Genomic DNA, 17,257 nt, shown 5'->3' on the forward strand with positions numbered 1-17,257 from the left:
TGCAGCTCTCCATTGGCTTTGTGTTCTATTGTGACATCTGGGGAAGGTGAGTCTGTTGTTGTTCTCTTCCTCTTTGGTGAACTTTACACCGGTAATGATGTTGTTTATGTGGTTGTGGATTTCTTCGAATTTGTTGTGTTTCATGATGACAAAGGTGTCATCCACATAGTGGACTGAAAGGGCTGGCTCATGAGAAGGGCTGTTCGTTCTAACCTCAGCATAACTGTGTTGTGTGGAAAAACACAGCAGATCAGACAGCATCTGAGGAGCAGGAGAGTTGATGTTTCAGGCAAAAGCCCTTCATCAAGAATGCCTGATTCCTGATGAAGGGCTTATGTTATGCCAGAAGTATCTCCTCCTCCTCCTCGGATGCTGCCTGACCTGCTGTGCCTTTCAAGTGCCACACTTTTCAACACGGATCTCCAGCACCTCACTTTCTCTGAGAGGTCCATCAGCGTGAATGAAGGGTGGAGCAGACTTGATGGGCTGAATGCCCTAATTCTGCTCCAATATCCTCTGTTCTTATGGTCTTCTCCACCTGAAACAAGTTGGCTATAAACCCATCACCAACCTCCTACCACAAGATCCAACGCCCCCCTACTCCCCTGGGACCGGGCACCACTCTGGTACACAACAACCCCACCCAGTCAGTAGCTGACCAAACCCTGCTGCAGGGCTCAACAACCTGTTCCACCCCCACCCCCCTCCCCAAACCCTCCTGGCCTCCTACCACTCTGGCACCCTAACCTCCCATTGCGTTATGTATTTCCCTTCTCATAGGAGCTATCAACATAACCATTTGTGATAAGCATGAATGATAATGTATTCATTTTGATAGTAACTGCAGATACATTTATACAACTCAAGAAGCTGTTTCTTCATGGTAGGTGTGAGGTCAGCAAGAAATGGTTTCACCATCTGACACTCCCTCATATAACTCCGATGTCCTGATTCTGGGCTACCCTCAAAATTACATGCATGTCAGGATTCAAGTTAGTGGTTGAGAGAGTGGAAGCAAGTGAAATTATTTTTTGTCACTGATTTCTTGTTGTTCTACTTGACCAGGTTACCCATTTTGGTTGTCTGAAAGGAGAAAGGCACAAAGAGGATGGGGAGAAGGAAGAGATGCATGCTCATACCATCTGTAGCTTCTAAATGCAAAAAAAAAGAAATATGTGCAAAGGGAAGGTAGATTAGGTATAGTCATCCTCGATGTTTCAGCCCAATGGTAGTCACAGCCTTAGCAACAGCCACCCCATATTGACACTGATTGTAAATCAGTGATAGGAGGGTATGGTGAATTGAAGTGTCTGAGGCTAATAGTACAGTTGTTACGATGTGGTATTTGAAAACGCATCCAATGACCTTGGTCACTTCTCGAAGCACTGCTTCTACGTCTGGCATTGACACCTCATGGTCATCTCCAACCATGCCTTCAAACCATGTGTTTAGAGGGCCATTTGTCCCCGAGTGGATGAGGGACATTCTCCTCCTTAAGCTTGCTGAAGAAAATATTATCATCTTTTTAAAAAAAAATCTTAGACCCTGCACACTCCTACGTTATGCCACACTTCAATGTTTCTCAAGTCTGTCACTTCTCGGTGGCTCCCTTACACTTCCTCCAGCCACAGTCCAGCACCCCTTTAATAAGGTACAGGCTAGTCATAGCGACATACAGCATGGGAACAGACCCTTTGCTCCAACTCATCCCAACCCAATCTAGTCCTACCTGCCAGCACCTGGCCATTTCCCTCCAAACCCTTCCTATTCGTATACTCCTCCAGATGCCTTTTAAATGTTGCAATTGTACCAGCCTCCACCACTTCCTCTGGCAGCCCATTCCACACATGCACCACCCTCTGCATGAAAAAGTTGCCCCTTGGGTCTCTCTTATATCTTTCCCCTCTCACCCTAAACCTCTGCCCTCTAGTCTGGACTCCCCCACCCCAGGGAAAAGACCTTGTCTATTTACCCAATCCATGTCCCTCATGATTTTATAAAGCGCTATAAAGTCACCCCTCAGCCTGCGTGCTCCAGGGAAAACAGCCCCAGCCTGTTAAGCCTCTCCCTATAGCTCAAATCCTCCAACCCTGGCAACATCCTTGTAAATCTTTTCTGAACCCTTTCAAGTTTCACAATATCCTTCCGATAGGAAGGAGACCAGAATTGGACGCAGTATTCCAGAAGTGGCCTAACTAATGTCTTCTACAGCTACACCATGACCTCCCAACTCTTATTCTCAGTACTCTGACCAATAAAGGAAAGCATACCAAATGCTTTCTTCACTATCCTACCTACCTGCGACTCCACTTTCAAGAACCTGCACTCCAAGGTCTCTTTGTTCAGCAACACTCCCTAGGACCTTACCATTAAATGTGTAAGTCCTGCTAAGATTTGCTTTCCCAAAATGCATCACCTCTCATTTATCTGAATTAAACTCCATCTGCCACTTCTCAGCCCATTGGCCCATCTGGTCAAGATCCTGTTGTAATCTGAGGTAACCTTCTTCGCTGTCCACTGCACCTCCAATTTTGGTGTCATCTGCAAACTTACTAACTGTACATCTTATGCTCACATCCAAATCATTTATATAAATAATGAAAAGTAGTGGACCCAGCACCGATCCTTGTGGCACTCCACTGGTCACAGGCCTCCAGTCTGAAAAACAACCCTCCACCACCACCCTCTGTCTTCTACCTTTGAGCCGGTTCTGTATCCAAATGGCTAGTTAGCCCTATATTCTATGAGATCTAACCTTGCTAACCAATCTCCCATGGGGAACCTTGTCAAACGCTTTACTGAAGTCCATATAGACTACTACTGTGCCCTCATCAATCCTCTTTGCTACTTCTTCAAAAAATTCAATCAAATTTGTGAGACATGATTTCCCACGCACCAACTATGTTGACTATCCCTAATCAGTTCTTGCCTTTCCAATTAAATGTACTTCCTGTCTCTCAGGATTCCCTCCAACAACTTGCCCACCACCGACATCAGGCTGACTGGTCTATAGTGCCCTGGCTTGTCCTTACCACCTTTCTTAAATAATGGCACCATGTTAGCCAACCTCCAGTCTTCCAGCACCTCACCTGTGACTATCGATGATACAAATATCTCAGCAAGAGGCCCAGCAATCACTTCCCTATCTTCCCACAGAGTTTTAGGGTTAACCTGATCAGGTCCTGGGGATTTATCCACTTTTATGCATTTCAAGACATCCAGCATTTCCTCCTCTGTAATATGGAAACTTTTCAAGATGTCACAATCTATTTCTCTACATTCTATATCTTCCATGCCCTTTTCACAGCTACTTTTAAACAGTACCAGCTAATTTTAATCAGGCTTGTCTGTCAATATTATGGTGTTTTGTTATTTTCAGCAAATCCAAAGCATGGTTGACTCTAGCTGGCTGGATGCTGAAATCATTGGACATGGCGTGCTGTTTACGTTGCAAGCAATGGATGCAGCTAAATAGTGTATCACAATTCCTTGCCCATTTTTAGGGCTATTAAATGTAGTCTGTAAAGGAGTTATATGCAGCATAATTAGGGATATAATGGTGCTACACAGACTTATCTCTGTTCTTTGGGACAAGGCAATGCAGTTGGGTGCATGTCATTGTCTCTGTTCTGCAGCCAGAAATGTAAAGATTGTAGGGCAGAATTCCTAAATTGCAGGTCCTGGTCTTGCTTGCATTGTCCACACTTAAAAATAGGAGTGTGACCCTTCAAGAGGGTCTCACCCGGAAAGACTCTGAAAGTAACTGTGAGTGCTTTTAAAGTGTTTTGGCACACTTATTAGAAAGTGTTGGCCACAATTTCTTAGAAGTGCCACACGACTAAGTGACCTGTGCACAAAAAACTACCTGTAGCAAGAATAAGCGCAGCAATGACATTGCGTCTGGATCAACAGCACCACAGGAAGGTGGAGCTCAGGCTGTGAAGAGGACAAGTTGTGCACTGTGCCCTCTATCAGCTTTGGGTCGGACTCCTCCAGACTCCTGAACAGGGACAGGAGGCTGCCTGGCAGACTGCCCATTGCACCCCTCAATTTCTTCTGCAGGACAGTCATTTGGCCATGTGGCATAAGGCAGCCAGTTGTCAAGCAGTTGTTAAAACTGTTTCTGTATCTTTAACTCCATCTTTCCAGAGATGGCTAATTGTTTTCAATTTCTTTATTACAGTTTGCCTCTTTTATCTCAGAGTTAGTGCTGATTCTTTCAATCCCAGCAAAGTTATTAAGGTTCTGAAGTTTATATTGACACAATATATTGTCCTGTAGAGCACTTTATTAATCAAATTGATTACTTGCTGCTGTCAGACAGTTAACTGTTGCTGGTGGTGACTCAGTGCCGGCATGATTTCCTGAAAAGATGGAATAAAACCTGTTGGCTGAATTTCCATTAGTTCTGCCTTCAAGCCCATTTCCTCACGGTCAGGAAGTTTCATCCAATATTTACGGATCATGCTGGTGCTGTTAAATAGTGGAGGTTAGTGGTACTCAAATCGTTCTGATGTCTACGTCTACCATTTTTGTGCCAGGTGGAAGGAGGCTGTTCTCCTCCAGAAGATTGAGGCAGCAAACCACCAATCCCAACTTGGATGAGCACAGTGCCTCATGTGACTCAGTATATCACAAGGAGTCGCTGTTGACATCTGCATCTTCATGGTGTAGGACTGTCCTCCCAGTGAAGCAGGTGGGCACATGTTGCCAGTCGCTGGTGTCCCACAACACTGCATCCCTGACTCCTGACAACTTGTCTGATCACTTCTCCTCCAGGAAAGAAGGCAGAGAGGAGGAACTGTTAAGAATGGCATGTTTTCAGAACAGTAAAGACAACATTTGGGTACAGTGACCCACAATGTGCTGTACAGGAGAACACTATGAGAGTCAAACACCTAAAAGTGACAGGTCACTCACCAGTCATGACTTCTTGACATCTCAGATCTTCCTAGCCTGTTGTCTCCATGTCAGAGAGGCCACACTGCTGCAGATCACTTCCTTAGCATCTTCCTCCCAAATCTCATGGAGTCATACAGCACAGAAACAGGCCCTTCGTCTATGCAGAACATGTTCCTGAACTGAATAGTCTCATTTGCCTGCATTTGGCCTATAAATAAACCGTTCCTATCCATGTACCTGTGCAAAATGTCTTTTAAATGTTGTAACTATAGCATAATGTGAGATTGGGTGGTGCAGGCATTGTTGTTGATGAGCTGACTCAGGACTGATGGACTCTTTAAGCAATATCTTTCTTTTTTTTTCTCTTATTCTTAAAACTATTCAAAATAGAGCCAGATTGTGGCAACAGTGGAAAAGATTTGCGCTGTATTTTACTGTTTTTCTCACTGTAAAAGACATGTGATAATAAAATTATTCATTCAACTCCTGTCCTCAGTGCTCTCCCCGATGAAGGCAAGTGGACCAAATGCCTCCTTCATTCTCCCAAAGGGCTGTGAATCTGTGAAATACTGGGACAGTGAATGAATTTAAGGAGGAGTTAGACAGATTTTTAATTGGTAATAGGTTGAAGGGTTATGGGGAGAAGGCAGGAAAATGGGGATGAGAAGCATATCAGCCATGATCAAATGGTGAAACAGACTCAATGGGCTGAATAGCCTAATGATGCCCCTAAATCTTACAAACTTATGTTATACCTCTGACAAAGGGTCAGTTAGACTCAAAATGTCAGCTCTTTTCTCTCCTTACAAATGCTGCCAGACCTGTTGAGATTTTCCAGCATTTTCTCTTTTGGTTTCAGATTCTAGCACCCAGAGTAATTTGCTTTTATTTTTGCCACCTCCATTGCCCAGTCTACCTGTAACACCACTTTCAAAGAACTACGTACCTGCACCCGTAGATGTCTCTGTTCAACAACACTCTAGAATGATGGGCAGAACGTCTGGCAGCATCTGTGGAGAAAGAAATAGAGTTTATATTTTGAGTCTGGTATGATTCTTAAGAACTATTCTTCGTTTATGATGAAAAGTCAGACCAGACCTGAAACATTAACTCTGTTTCTTTCTCCACAGATACTGTCAGACCTTGAGTTTCTCCAGTGTACTCTGTGCTTCTTTCACATTTCTAGGATCAGCAGTATTTTACCTTTAATCAACCATGCCTACTCAGTTAAAGGTACAACCTTCCTTTCAGCTCTTAGGAGAACTCACTTCACTGCAACCCCTCCTCTCTCTTGGATAAAACCCCTGATAAGCATTGGAGAGCTGGGGGTGAGTTCTCCCATGTTTCCTTACCGTTGCTGTGGGTGCTACACCTTAAGTCTGAATTCTGGTGAGACTCTCAGAGGTATAACATATGTTTGTAAGATTTAGGGGCATCATTAGGCTATTCAGCCCATTGAGTCTGTTTCGCCATTTGATCATGGCTGATATGCTTCTCATCCCCATTTTCCTGCCTTCTCCCCATAACCCTTCAACCTATTACCAATTAAAAAATCTGTCGAACTCCTCCTTAAATTCATTCACTGTCCCAGCATTTCACAGATTCACAGCCCTTTGGGAGAAATAGTTTCTCCTCAACTGTGTTTTAAATTTGCGACCTCCCTTATCCTAAAACTGTGACCTCTCGTCCTAGAATGCCCCACAATAGGAAGCATCGACTCCATGTCAATTTTATCCATACCTTTTATCACCTTGAATATCTTAATTTGATCTCCCTTTTTTTTTCTTCTAAATTCCAGAGAGTAAAGGCCTAAATTGTTCAATCTCTCTTCATATGACAAACCCTTCATCTCTGGGATCAATCTAGTGAACCTTCTTTGAACTGCCTCTGATGCCACTACATCTTTCCTCAAATAAGGGGACCAAAGCTGTGTAACATGATCCTTTTAATTTGAAAACCTTCCTTTACAAAGTGGCCTGTTCATGCTTGTTCTCTCTAATTAGTCAAGAAGACCAGAGAGAGGCTCTTAGTTGGATTGCTCTGGTAAAGAGCAGTTCGGAGACCTACTACTCCAGCAACTGGATTTGTCGCCCAAAAATAGATGCAACAGTCGCGTAAATTGCCTAATTATTCATTAAGTCTCAGCATTGCTGAAGAGATGTGTTTGGACATGATTAATACCCTTGAATATTAACTTCCAATAATTTTGGCAGGCAGCGACTTAGGAAGAGAAAATTGATTCACAAGGTTGCACCTTTTAAAATTGGAACAAATTTGGATAATGTAGACTGTTAGCTTCTCTTTGTGCAAGGTACCAAGTCTCCAGCTTACACAAGATCAAACATGAAGCAAAACCTTCAAATGTTCAGTCACTTTGAGCAGAAAAATGGTTTGTGAATTGTAAAAACTAGTTCACTGTAGCACAGTATTTTTGAGCATGCAAACGTGATAATGACTTTGATAGTTTATTTTGTTGGACATGATTGCAAAATTATCAAAGCCCTTCTACAAAGCTTCTTTTCTGAAGCACTGTGTGGTAGATCTGCCCAAAATTAGTGCCTTTGCCAACATTTATGGAATAAAATAATAAATACTGGCAGGTCTGTTCAAGGATGTTTCAGGGCAATCCGTTGAAAATACTTCATTTCAACTCTATGACAAAGTGCAAGTTGTGTATGATATACTCATTAGTTATGGTGCACTCAGTCTGTCCGCTCCAAAAGGTTCTGGACCCTGAAGAACTGTAGAATAATAAATTAATTTCCTTTCACTCATTTTGTCAGTTGCATCCATGATCCACTTGTCACGTATTAAGAATTGTAAATTTTCTGTTTTGCATTGTTGAAATTACTAAAACATTTTTCTGTGAGGGCTTGTGAATCTTTAGAATTCCCTTTCTCAAAAGGTAGTGGATACAGAATGCTTAAACAATCTTGAGGCAGGGATAGACAGATTCATGAATACCAAAGGGATTAATGGTTATTGGGATGTGCAGGAACGTGGAGCTGAGATTAAAGTCAGATCAGACATGCAGGATAGAAAGGCGGGGTAGCCTCGTGGTACAATGAATGGGATTTCTAATGGTCATATTCATGCAATGAATATTCTGTGCAGAATTCCTATTATACAAAATATGACAGAAATGTTTCCTTTTTATGTTACTATTTGCTAAGGTGTGTTGGCTCACGAATCAAATGATGTTATTCCATTTGGCAAGAGCTATATTCCTGCTTCGTATGTGAAGATACTAGAATCTGCTGGGGCAAGAGTGGCACCCATAAGGTGGGTTTGGACCTGTGCTGATTCACACTTTATCCAACCCAGGACTCATTTCTTTGTAAGTGATTGAGGTTTATTAGAACTGTTTACCTGCAGTAGGAACACTGGATCAGAATTCCTGTTAGACTTAGTCTGTAACCAGAATTTCCCTACAACTTGCCCCTCACCAGAACTGGGCTGACCACAAGGAACCTCCCCTCAAGCCCCTGCAGTGGGCCTCCTGCAGAGTTAAGGCTCACACCATTGTGCCTCCTCTCCCATTCCCCTCAGTCAGGCCTGCCACACTGCCCCAACCAAATCCTCCTCCGCCTCAGTCAGGTCCGCTACACTGCCCCTACCAAATCCTCCTCTCCCACACCCTGCCCCCGCCCCCGCCCCCACCCCCACCCAACAAATGGTTATTAGGCGATGTGAGGCCATGAGGACGTAACGACTTACTGATATTATCAGTGGACAATGACCCAGGAAATGTTCTGGGGACCTGGGTTCGAATCCAATCATGGCAGGTGATGGAATTTGAATTCAGTAAAAATTCTGGAATTAAGAATCCATTGATGAACATGGAACCGTTGTTTATTGTTGGGAAAACACATTTGTTTTGACGAATGTCCTTTAGGGAAGGAAACAGCCATGCGTACCTGGTCTCGCCTACATGTGACTCCAGACCCCCAATAATGTGGTTGACTCCTAACTGCCCTCTGGGCAACTAGGGATGGGCAATAAATGCTGTCCTCGAATTTATTCCACATGAATTCCACATCCTGTGAATAAATTTTTTAAAAAGGCTGCAATTTCAGCAGTGTCCAATTTTCAGAGACCACATTCCCCTTCATACAGGAACAGAACTCTGGCCTTTACTGATGACCCAATAACCATAAAATCAGCTTGGCACTTGCTTGTCCTTTAACCTTAAGCACTCTTCTCTGATATTTCAGCTTGAGAGTGGGGCCACTACCTTTACAAAAAATTCTGGCCTCGCCACTCAAAGCTGGAACTTACGGACTGGAATTCTTCATCAATAACATTTTCTTCTTTGTTCTCCCCTTTCCTCACAAGGTGGAGACACGGTGGTCATTGTTATTGATGACCTTTCTCCAGTCCCCATGGAGATTGATGCATAGTATTTCTTCAAGTCTTCTGCCATTTCCTGAAACCCTATTATTTCCCCAGTCTTGTTCTCTCAAGGGGCTATGTTCCCTATTGCCTCTCTTACTACTTATATTTTTAAAGAAGCTCTTTCTGTCCATGTTTATGTCGCTGGCTAAGTTGATCCCATAATTCATTTTATTTTGGGCCATCTTTTGTTGGCTTCTAAAGCTTTCCCAATCACCTGGTTGACCACTCCTCCTCTTTACAATATTGCATGTTTCTTTCAATTTGATACTGTCCTTAATTTCCCTAGTTAACCTTGGTTAGTTTATCCTCTTAGTGGAATCTTCCTTCCTCACTGAGACGTATCGTTGCTATGAATCATGAGCTATTTCTTTGACTGTCTGCCATTGTTTATCAACTATCTTTTCAGTTAAGCTCCTTTCCCAGCCCATTCCAGTAACTCTGACCATGTGCCCACGTAATTTCGTGTTAGGTTTAGCACAGTTGTTTCTGACCTAAATTCCCCAATCTCAAATTGAATGCTAAAATTCTACCTTGTTGTTGTCACTGTTTCCGAGGGAATCTTTTAATCTGAGATCATTTATTCAATGTGTCTTTTTACACATTGCCAGGTCCCAAATATTTTGACTTTTGCTTGGATCCACAACAGATTATTCTGGGAACAACGTCGAGAGTGTGGTGCTGGAAAGCACAGCAGATCAGACAGCATCCGAGGAGCAGGAGAATTGACATTTCGGGAATAAGTCCTTCCTGATGAAGGGCTTATGTCAAAACTCTGATCTCCAACATCTGCAGTCCTCACTTTCTCCTATTCTAGGAACAAAAACAGAAGTTTCTGGTAAAGCTCAGCAGGTCTGGCAGAATCTGTGAAGAGAAATCAAAGTTATGGTTTTGGATCCGGTGACCTTTCCTTAGAATGATGATAGCTCGGAAAATGTCAGTTTACATGCAGAAGATAGGGTGGGGAGGGGGTAAGTACTAAATGATAGGTAGTGATAGAGCCCAAAGAGAGAGAAGAACAGTTGAACAGACAAAGGAGTTGATGACGATTTGGCTGGGAGGGTGAATAGCTGTTAATGGAGACTGTTAGTGGCTAACAATAGATAGTGTGTAATGGCAGACTGTGTGATAACAAGGCCTGGTACATGTGTAGGGGCTAGGACATCAGGGAGTTCAGGCCCTAAAATTATTGAATTCAATATTGAGTCCAGAGGCCTGCAGGGTCCCCAAGTGGAAAATGAGGTGGTGTTCTTCCAGCTTACGCTGAGCTTCACTGGAACCCTGCAGCAAGCCTGAGACTGAGATAGTGGCCAGGGAACAGAGTGGGGTGTTAATGTGGCAGGTAACTGGAAGCTCAGGGTCATTTTTGCAGACAGGACATAAGTGTTCTGTGATGCGATCACCCAGTCTACACTTCGTTTCCTCAACATAGAGGAGATCACACAGTGAGCAGCGAATGCAGTATACTAAATTGTGGGAAGTGCAAGTGAAGTGCTGTTTCACCTGGAAGGTATGTTTGGGCCCTTGGAATCAGAGGAGGGAGGAGGTAAATGAGCAGGTGTTACACTTTCAACAGTTGCATGGTGAGATGCCCTGGAGCTGGGGCAGTGTTGGGAATGAAGGAAGAGTGGACCAGAGTGTCCTGGATAGAGCGGTCCCTGCGGAAGGCAGACAAGGGAGGGGACAAGAATGTGTGTCTGGTGGTAGCATCTCGCTGGCGAGGGTGAAAATGGTGGCTAATGATCTTTTGGATGTGGATGCTGGTGAGATTTTAGGTAAGGACAAGGGGAACCCTATCGCTGTTGCAGGAAGGAAGAGAGGGGTTGAAGGTGAAGGAGTGGGAGATGGGTCCCAGTTGAGGGCCCTGTCGGCAACAGTGCTGGGGAATCTTCAGTTGAGGAAGAAGGTGGATATTTCTGAGGCTCCCTTGTTGAAGTTGGCCTCGGAACATATGTGATGGAGATGGAGGAAGTGAGCTAATGGATTGGAGTCTTTACAGAAAGCAAAGTGCAAGGATGTATAGTTCAGGTAGGGAGTCGATGGGGTTATAGTGGATATTAGTGGCTAGTCTAGTCCCAGAAATGGAAACAGATGTTGAGGAAAAGAAGGAAGGGAGGAGTCAGAGATTAACCAGATGAAAGTGAGGGTGGGGTGGAAATTGGAAGCAAAATCTATGTACTTTTCCAATTCCAGATGAGAGAGGGAAGTAGCACCGATTATATTATCAGCACACCTGGAGAAAGATTTGTGAGTGAGGGTCAGAGTGGGACTGGACTAAGGAATGTTCCACAGCCACCCCACAAAGAGACTAGCATCACTGGGGTGGCAGGAGCAGGTATAAACAATGGATCTGCCCGGGCAGTCCTGTTTCTGGAGTTTTGGAAGAAGGTAGAAGTGAGCTGTGCAGGACTTGGGGACTATCAGCTTGGCAGAGTCGGGGGAGATCACCTGATGAGGTGAGGTCAGTGACTGTTGTTGATACAGTGGCCTGATGTCCATGGTGGGATTATGGACTAGGGGGAGATAGGGGCAGGTATCTGACAGCTGGCACTCAGCCTCTGCAACGTAGAGGTCAATACACCAGACAACAACAGCACCACTCTTTTATCATCAGGCTAAGTAACAAAGTCAAGGTTGGATTGAAGCAGACAGAGTGCAGTCAGTTTAAAGGGAAATACATTGAATTGGGTGAGAGGGGCAGAGAAATTGAGGTGACCATTGTCACGTTGACAATTCTCAGTGAACAGATGGAGTGCAGGTAAAAGGCAGGAGGGTAGGGTGTAGGTGGAGGGAGAGTGTTGGAACTGGGCAAAGGGGTCTGTGGGATGGGAGAGGACCCTTCTCCATAGAAACGTGCACGGAAGCAAAGACGACGGCAGAAGAGTTTGATGTCATGTCGTGCCTGAAATTCATTAAGGTGAGAACACAGAGATAAAGTGGAGACCTTTGCTGAGTATAGAACATTCAGCATTGGACAGCAGAAGGTCAGGAGGGATGGTGAATACCTGACAAGAGGTACGGTTGGGAGAGGGGATGGAGTCAGAGGGAAGGGGAGGGGAGGAAAGTTCCAAAGGGCCATATGTATCCCTGAGTTGTTGCAGCTTGTGGGCCTTGATACCTGAAAGGAAAAGAAAAAGTTTCTTGTTAGTATGGTGAATGAGCTAAAGGATGAAGTGGAACTGGGGAGTGGTGCAGCCCTGAGCCAGTGTGTTGCAATGTTGTTGGTGAGAGAGGTCGAGAGTGTGGGGTTAGAGCTGCACTCATCCAGGCAAGTGGGGAGTATTTTGTCTCTCTCCTGACTTGTGCCTTGTAGATGGTGGACAGGTTTTGGGGTATCAGGAGAGGAGTTACTTGCTGCAGTACTCCTAGCCTCTGACCCGTTCTTGTATCCATGGTAGCTTGAGCTTTACCTGCACCAAAGATGTGTCAAACCGTATCTGAATAGATTGATTCAATTTTTTTAAAGGCGAATGTGAGACCTGCAGATGCTGGAGATTAGAGTCGAGAGAGTGGTGCTGGAAAAGCACAGCAGCTCAGGCAGCATCTGAGGAGCAGGAAAGTTGACATTTTGGGCAGATTCCTGATGAAGGGCTTTTGTCTGAAACATCAACTCTCCTGCTCTTCAGATGCTGCCTGACCTGCTGTGCTTTTCCAGCACCACGTTTTTTTTTTAAACACTCATGTCCAGCTCTATCTGATTGTCCATGCTGGTGACCTCTCTTTCCCTGATGTTGGGCATCAGTGGAGTTGTCTGAGACATCACGGCACTCCCAGTAAAGATGAACATCACCAGTTTCTCTCGAAGGGTGCCTGTGCAAATGCTGACAGAAGCATTAACATTTCCCTTTGCTGCTGCTTCACAAGTTTTTTTTTATTATCTATGACCTTAACACTCAGCATCCACTTCCAGTTTGGGATGCTTTACATCCTCCACTGCTACTTCTGCCTGGAACACCTTATTCCATTCACATGTGATGCATTCTCTCCCACGTGACAGTGGTTTCATAGTCTTCGTTAGAATCTTAATTCAGATTCATATTGTGTTATATTCCACGGTATGGATTTGAACCCAGGACCCAAGAATCTAATTATCTCTACCTAGCAAGTGGTGTTGGAGCTGCAACCATACAGGCAAATGGAGGCCTTTGTACACAATCCTGATTTTTCCCTTCTTTATGCTAGCAATGTTTTGAGGCCTTATTAAACAGATATTCTGAGATCTCACCAATGTGGCGGTATGTTTTGATTGTCACAAAAGATTTTCTCCTTTTAACTTGTGTACCTCTATCAGTTTCATTTCCTGCTACTTCTCTTCTGCCTATAATGTGTGTGTGTGAATGTCCATAGTAAGTCACATGACAAGAAATCCAAGACAGAAATATTTTCCTGCTAGCAATTTTCACAAACTGATCTCAGTCACACAGTTGAGGAAATATTTTTTGAATTCTTACTGTCAAAACTGATGTTTCATGAATTTTATCATTCAACATTTCTGAACTCAATAACTTTTTCTGGATTGACAAGTCATGCAGATACCACATCTGTTTTCTAAAGGCAAAGGTAAGGCAGCAGCAACTCTGTTACAGGTTGTAGAATTTCTGAGACAGCAGCTTTTGGTTTAAGTCTCTCATTGATTGCCTACATCCAAGACTTTTGAGCAGGTATCTTCCAGTTGCTAACTCGTCTAAAATTTGACCTGTACTTTAGAATGGATGTAACTCTGATATAAGCGTTTCACATCAAATTTCAATTCCATGTATGGAGCTTTTGCACAAGAAAATCAGTGTAGAATTAAATACTTTTTTTTAAATTTCCTAAAGCATGAAACTAACAGAGGCTGAATATACGGAGCTGTTACATTCCATAAATGGGTGAGTTGTACAACTTATTGAAGTTTACTACCATCTTTTTCGTAAAACTAAGTAAACATTAGTGAGTTTTGAGAAGATCTGTAGCTTAGGATGTAGGTTTGCTCGCTGAGCTGGAAGGTTCATTTTCAGATGTTTCGTCACCATACTAGGTAACATCTCAGTCCGGACATAGGTCTGTTGATGTTTCCTGCTTTCTATTTGTGTGTTTGGGTTTCTTTGGGTTGGTGATGTCATTTACTATGGTGATGACATCACCACAGGAAATGACAGCACCAACCCAAACACATAAATAGAAAGCAGGAAACATCAGCAGACCTTCGTCCAGAGGCTCACTGAGATGTTATCTAGTATGGTGATGAAACATCTGAAAATGAACCTTCCAGCTCAGCGAGCAAACCTACATCCATAAGTAAAAGTTGTTGTGGTTCTGTTTGCCGAGCTGGGAATTTGTGTTGCAGACGTTTCGTCCCCTGTCTAGGTGACATCCTCAGTGCTTGGGAGCCTCCTGTGAAGCACTTCTGTGATGTTTCCTCCGGCATTTATAGTGATTTGTACCTGCCGCTTCCTAGAGGCATGGCACTCATCCACAGATTCAATCAATAAGCACATCGACCTGGACCCAATATACCAGCCACTGCAGCGGACAGCTGGAACTGACAACCGGAAGCGGCAGGTACAACTCACTATAAATGCCAGAGGGAACATCACAGAAGCGCTTCACAGGAGGCTCCCAAGCACTGAGGATGTCACCTAGACAGGGGACGAAACGTCTGCAACACAAATTCCCAGCTCGGCGAACAGAATCACAGTAATGTTATTGACATCTTCATTACAACAACTTGCTTTTATGGGTAGTAGGCTGAAGTCTTTTAAAAATAGCTAAGCGAGTTACTATTACAGTTTTTACAAATATACAGATCTGAGTTGGAAGTTTCACAACATCCTTCCAATATCAGGGAGACCAGAATTGAACGCACTATTCCAGTAGTGACCTAACCAATGTCTTGTACAGCTGCAATGTGACTTCCCAACTCCTATCTCAATGCACTGAACAATAAAGGAAAGCATACCAAACACATTCTGCCTGCAACTCCACTTTCATGGAACTATGAACCTGCGCTCTAAGGTCTTTTTGTTCAGCAACATTCCCCAGGACCTTACCATTAAGTGTATAAGTCCTTCCTTGATTTGCTTTTCCAAAGTGCAGCACCTCGCATTTATCTAAATTAAACTCCATCTGCCACTCCTCAGCCCATTGGTCCATTTGATAAAGATCCCGTTGTACTCTGAGGTAACCTCCGCTGTCCACCTCCAATTTTGGTGTCATCTGCAAACCTACTAACCATACCTCCTATGTTCACATCCAAGTCATTTATATAAATGATGAAAAGCAGTCTACCCAGCATTAATCCTTGTGGTACACTGTTGGTCACAGGCCTCCACTTTGAAAAACAACTCTCCACTACCACCCTCTATCTTCTAGCTTTGAGCCAGTTCTGTATCCAAATAGCTAATTCTCCTTCTATTCCGTGTGACATAACCTTGCCACCAGTCTACCATGAGAAATCTTGTTAAATGCCTTACTAAAATCCACACAGGCCACATCCACTGCTCTGCCCTCACCAATCCTCTTCGTTACTTTTTCAAAAACACTCAATCAAGACATGATTTCCCACGTACAAAGCCATGTTGACTATCTTTAATCAGTCCTTGCCTTTCCAAATACATGTAAATCCTGTCCCTCAGGTTTCCTCCCAAGAACTTGCCTATCAACAATGTTAGGCTCACCGGTCTATAGTTCCCTGGCTATTCCTTACCACCTTTCTTAAATAGTAGCACCACATTAGATTTCCAGTCTTCTGGGACCGCACCTGTGGCTATCAATGATACAAATATCTCAGCAAGGGGCCTAGCAATCACTTCCCTAGCTTCCCACAGAGTTTGAGGGTTTATCTGATCAGGCCCCAGGGATTTATCCATCTTTATTGTTTTAAGACATCCAGCACACCTTCTCTGTAATATGGACATTTTCCAAGATGTCGTTATTTACTTCCCATGTTGTCTTTCTTCCATACCCATCTCCACAGTAAACACTGATAGAGTCATAGAGATGTACAGCATGGAAACAGACCCTTCGGTCCAACCCGTCCATGCCAACCAGATATCCCAACCCAATCTAGTCCCACCTGCCAGCACCCGGCCCATATCCCTCCAAACCCTTCCTATTCATATACCCATCCAAATGCCTCTTAAATGTTGCAATTGTACCAGCCTCCACCACATCCTCTGGCAGCTCATTCCATACACATACCACCCTCTGCGTGAAAAAGTTACCCCTTAGGTCTCTTATATCTTTCCCCTCTCACCCTAAACCTATGCCCTCTAGTTCTGGGTTCTCCGACCTCAGAAAAAAGACTTTGTCTATTTATCCTATCCATGCCCCTCATAATTTTATAAACCTCTATAAGGTCACCCCTCAGTCTCCGACGCTCCAGGGAAAACAGCCCCAGCCTTTTCAGCCTCTCCCTGTAGTTCAGATCCTCCAACCCTGGCAACATCCTTGTAAATCTTTTCTGAATGCTTTCAAGTTTCACAACATCTTTCCGATAGGAAGGAGACCAGAATTGCATGCAATATTTCAACAGTGGCCTAACCAATGTCCTGTACAGCCGCAACATGACCTCCCAACCCCTGTACTCCATACTCTGACCAATAAAGGAAAGCATACCAAACGCCGCCTTCACTATCCTATCTACCTGCGACTCCACTTTCAAGGAGCTATGAACCTGCACTCCAAGGTCTCTTTGTTCAGCAACACTCCCTAGGACCTTACCATTAAGTGTATAAGTCCTGCTAAGATTTGCTTTCCCAAAGTACAGTACCTCGCATTTATCTGAATTAAACTCCATCTACCACCTCTCAGCCCATTGGCCCATCTGGTCCAGATCCTGTTGTAATCTGAGGTAACCCTCTTCGCTGTCCCACTACACCTCCAATTTTGGTGTCATCTGCAAACTTACTAACTGTACCTCTTATGCTCGCATCCAAATCATTTATGTAAATGGCAAAAAGTAGAGGGCCCAGCACAGATC

At 43.9% G+C, this 17,257-nt stretch overlaps 1 protein-coding gene across 4 annotated transcripts in view; it reads left to right on the forward strand.

Moving 5' to 3' along the window:
- The window catches only part of LOC140477507 (gamma-glutamyl hydrolase-like), a 46,764-nt gene that overhangs the window by 6,380 nt on the left and 23,127 nt on the right, over positions 1 to 17,257 (forward strand). For all 4 annotated transcript variants that reach the window (XM_072571545.1, XM_072571546.1, XM_072571548.1 and 1 more), the window contains exons 2-3: positions 8,076 to 8,184; positions 14,115 to 14,165. In XM_072571545.1, the coding sequence (XP_072427646.1) occupies positions 8,076 to 8,184; positions 14,115 to 14,165 (160 nt within the window). The remainder of the gene's footprint in view (positions 1 to 8,075; positions 8,185 to 14,114; positions 14,166 to 17,257) is intronic.

The sequence above is a fragment of the Chiloscyllium punctatum genome, chromosome 5 (assembly GCF_047496795.1).
Source record: "Chiloscyllium punctatum isolate Juve2018m chromosome 5, sChiPun1.3, whole genome shotgun sequence".
Classification (NCBI taxonomy): Eukaryota; Metazoa; Chordata; class Chondrichthyes; order Orectolobiformes; family Hemiscylliidae; genus Chiloscyllium; species Chiloscyllium punctatum.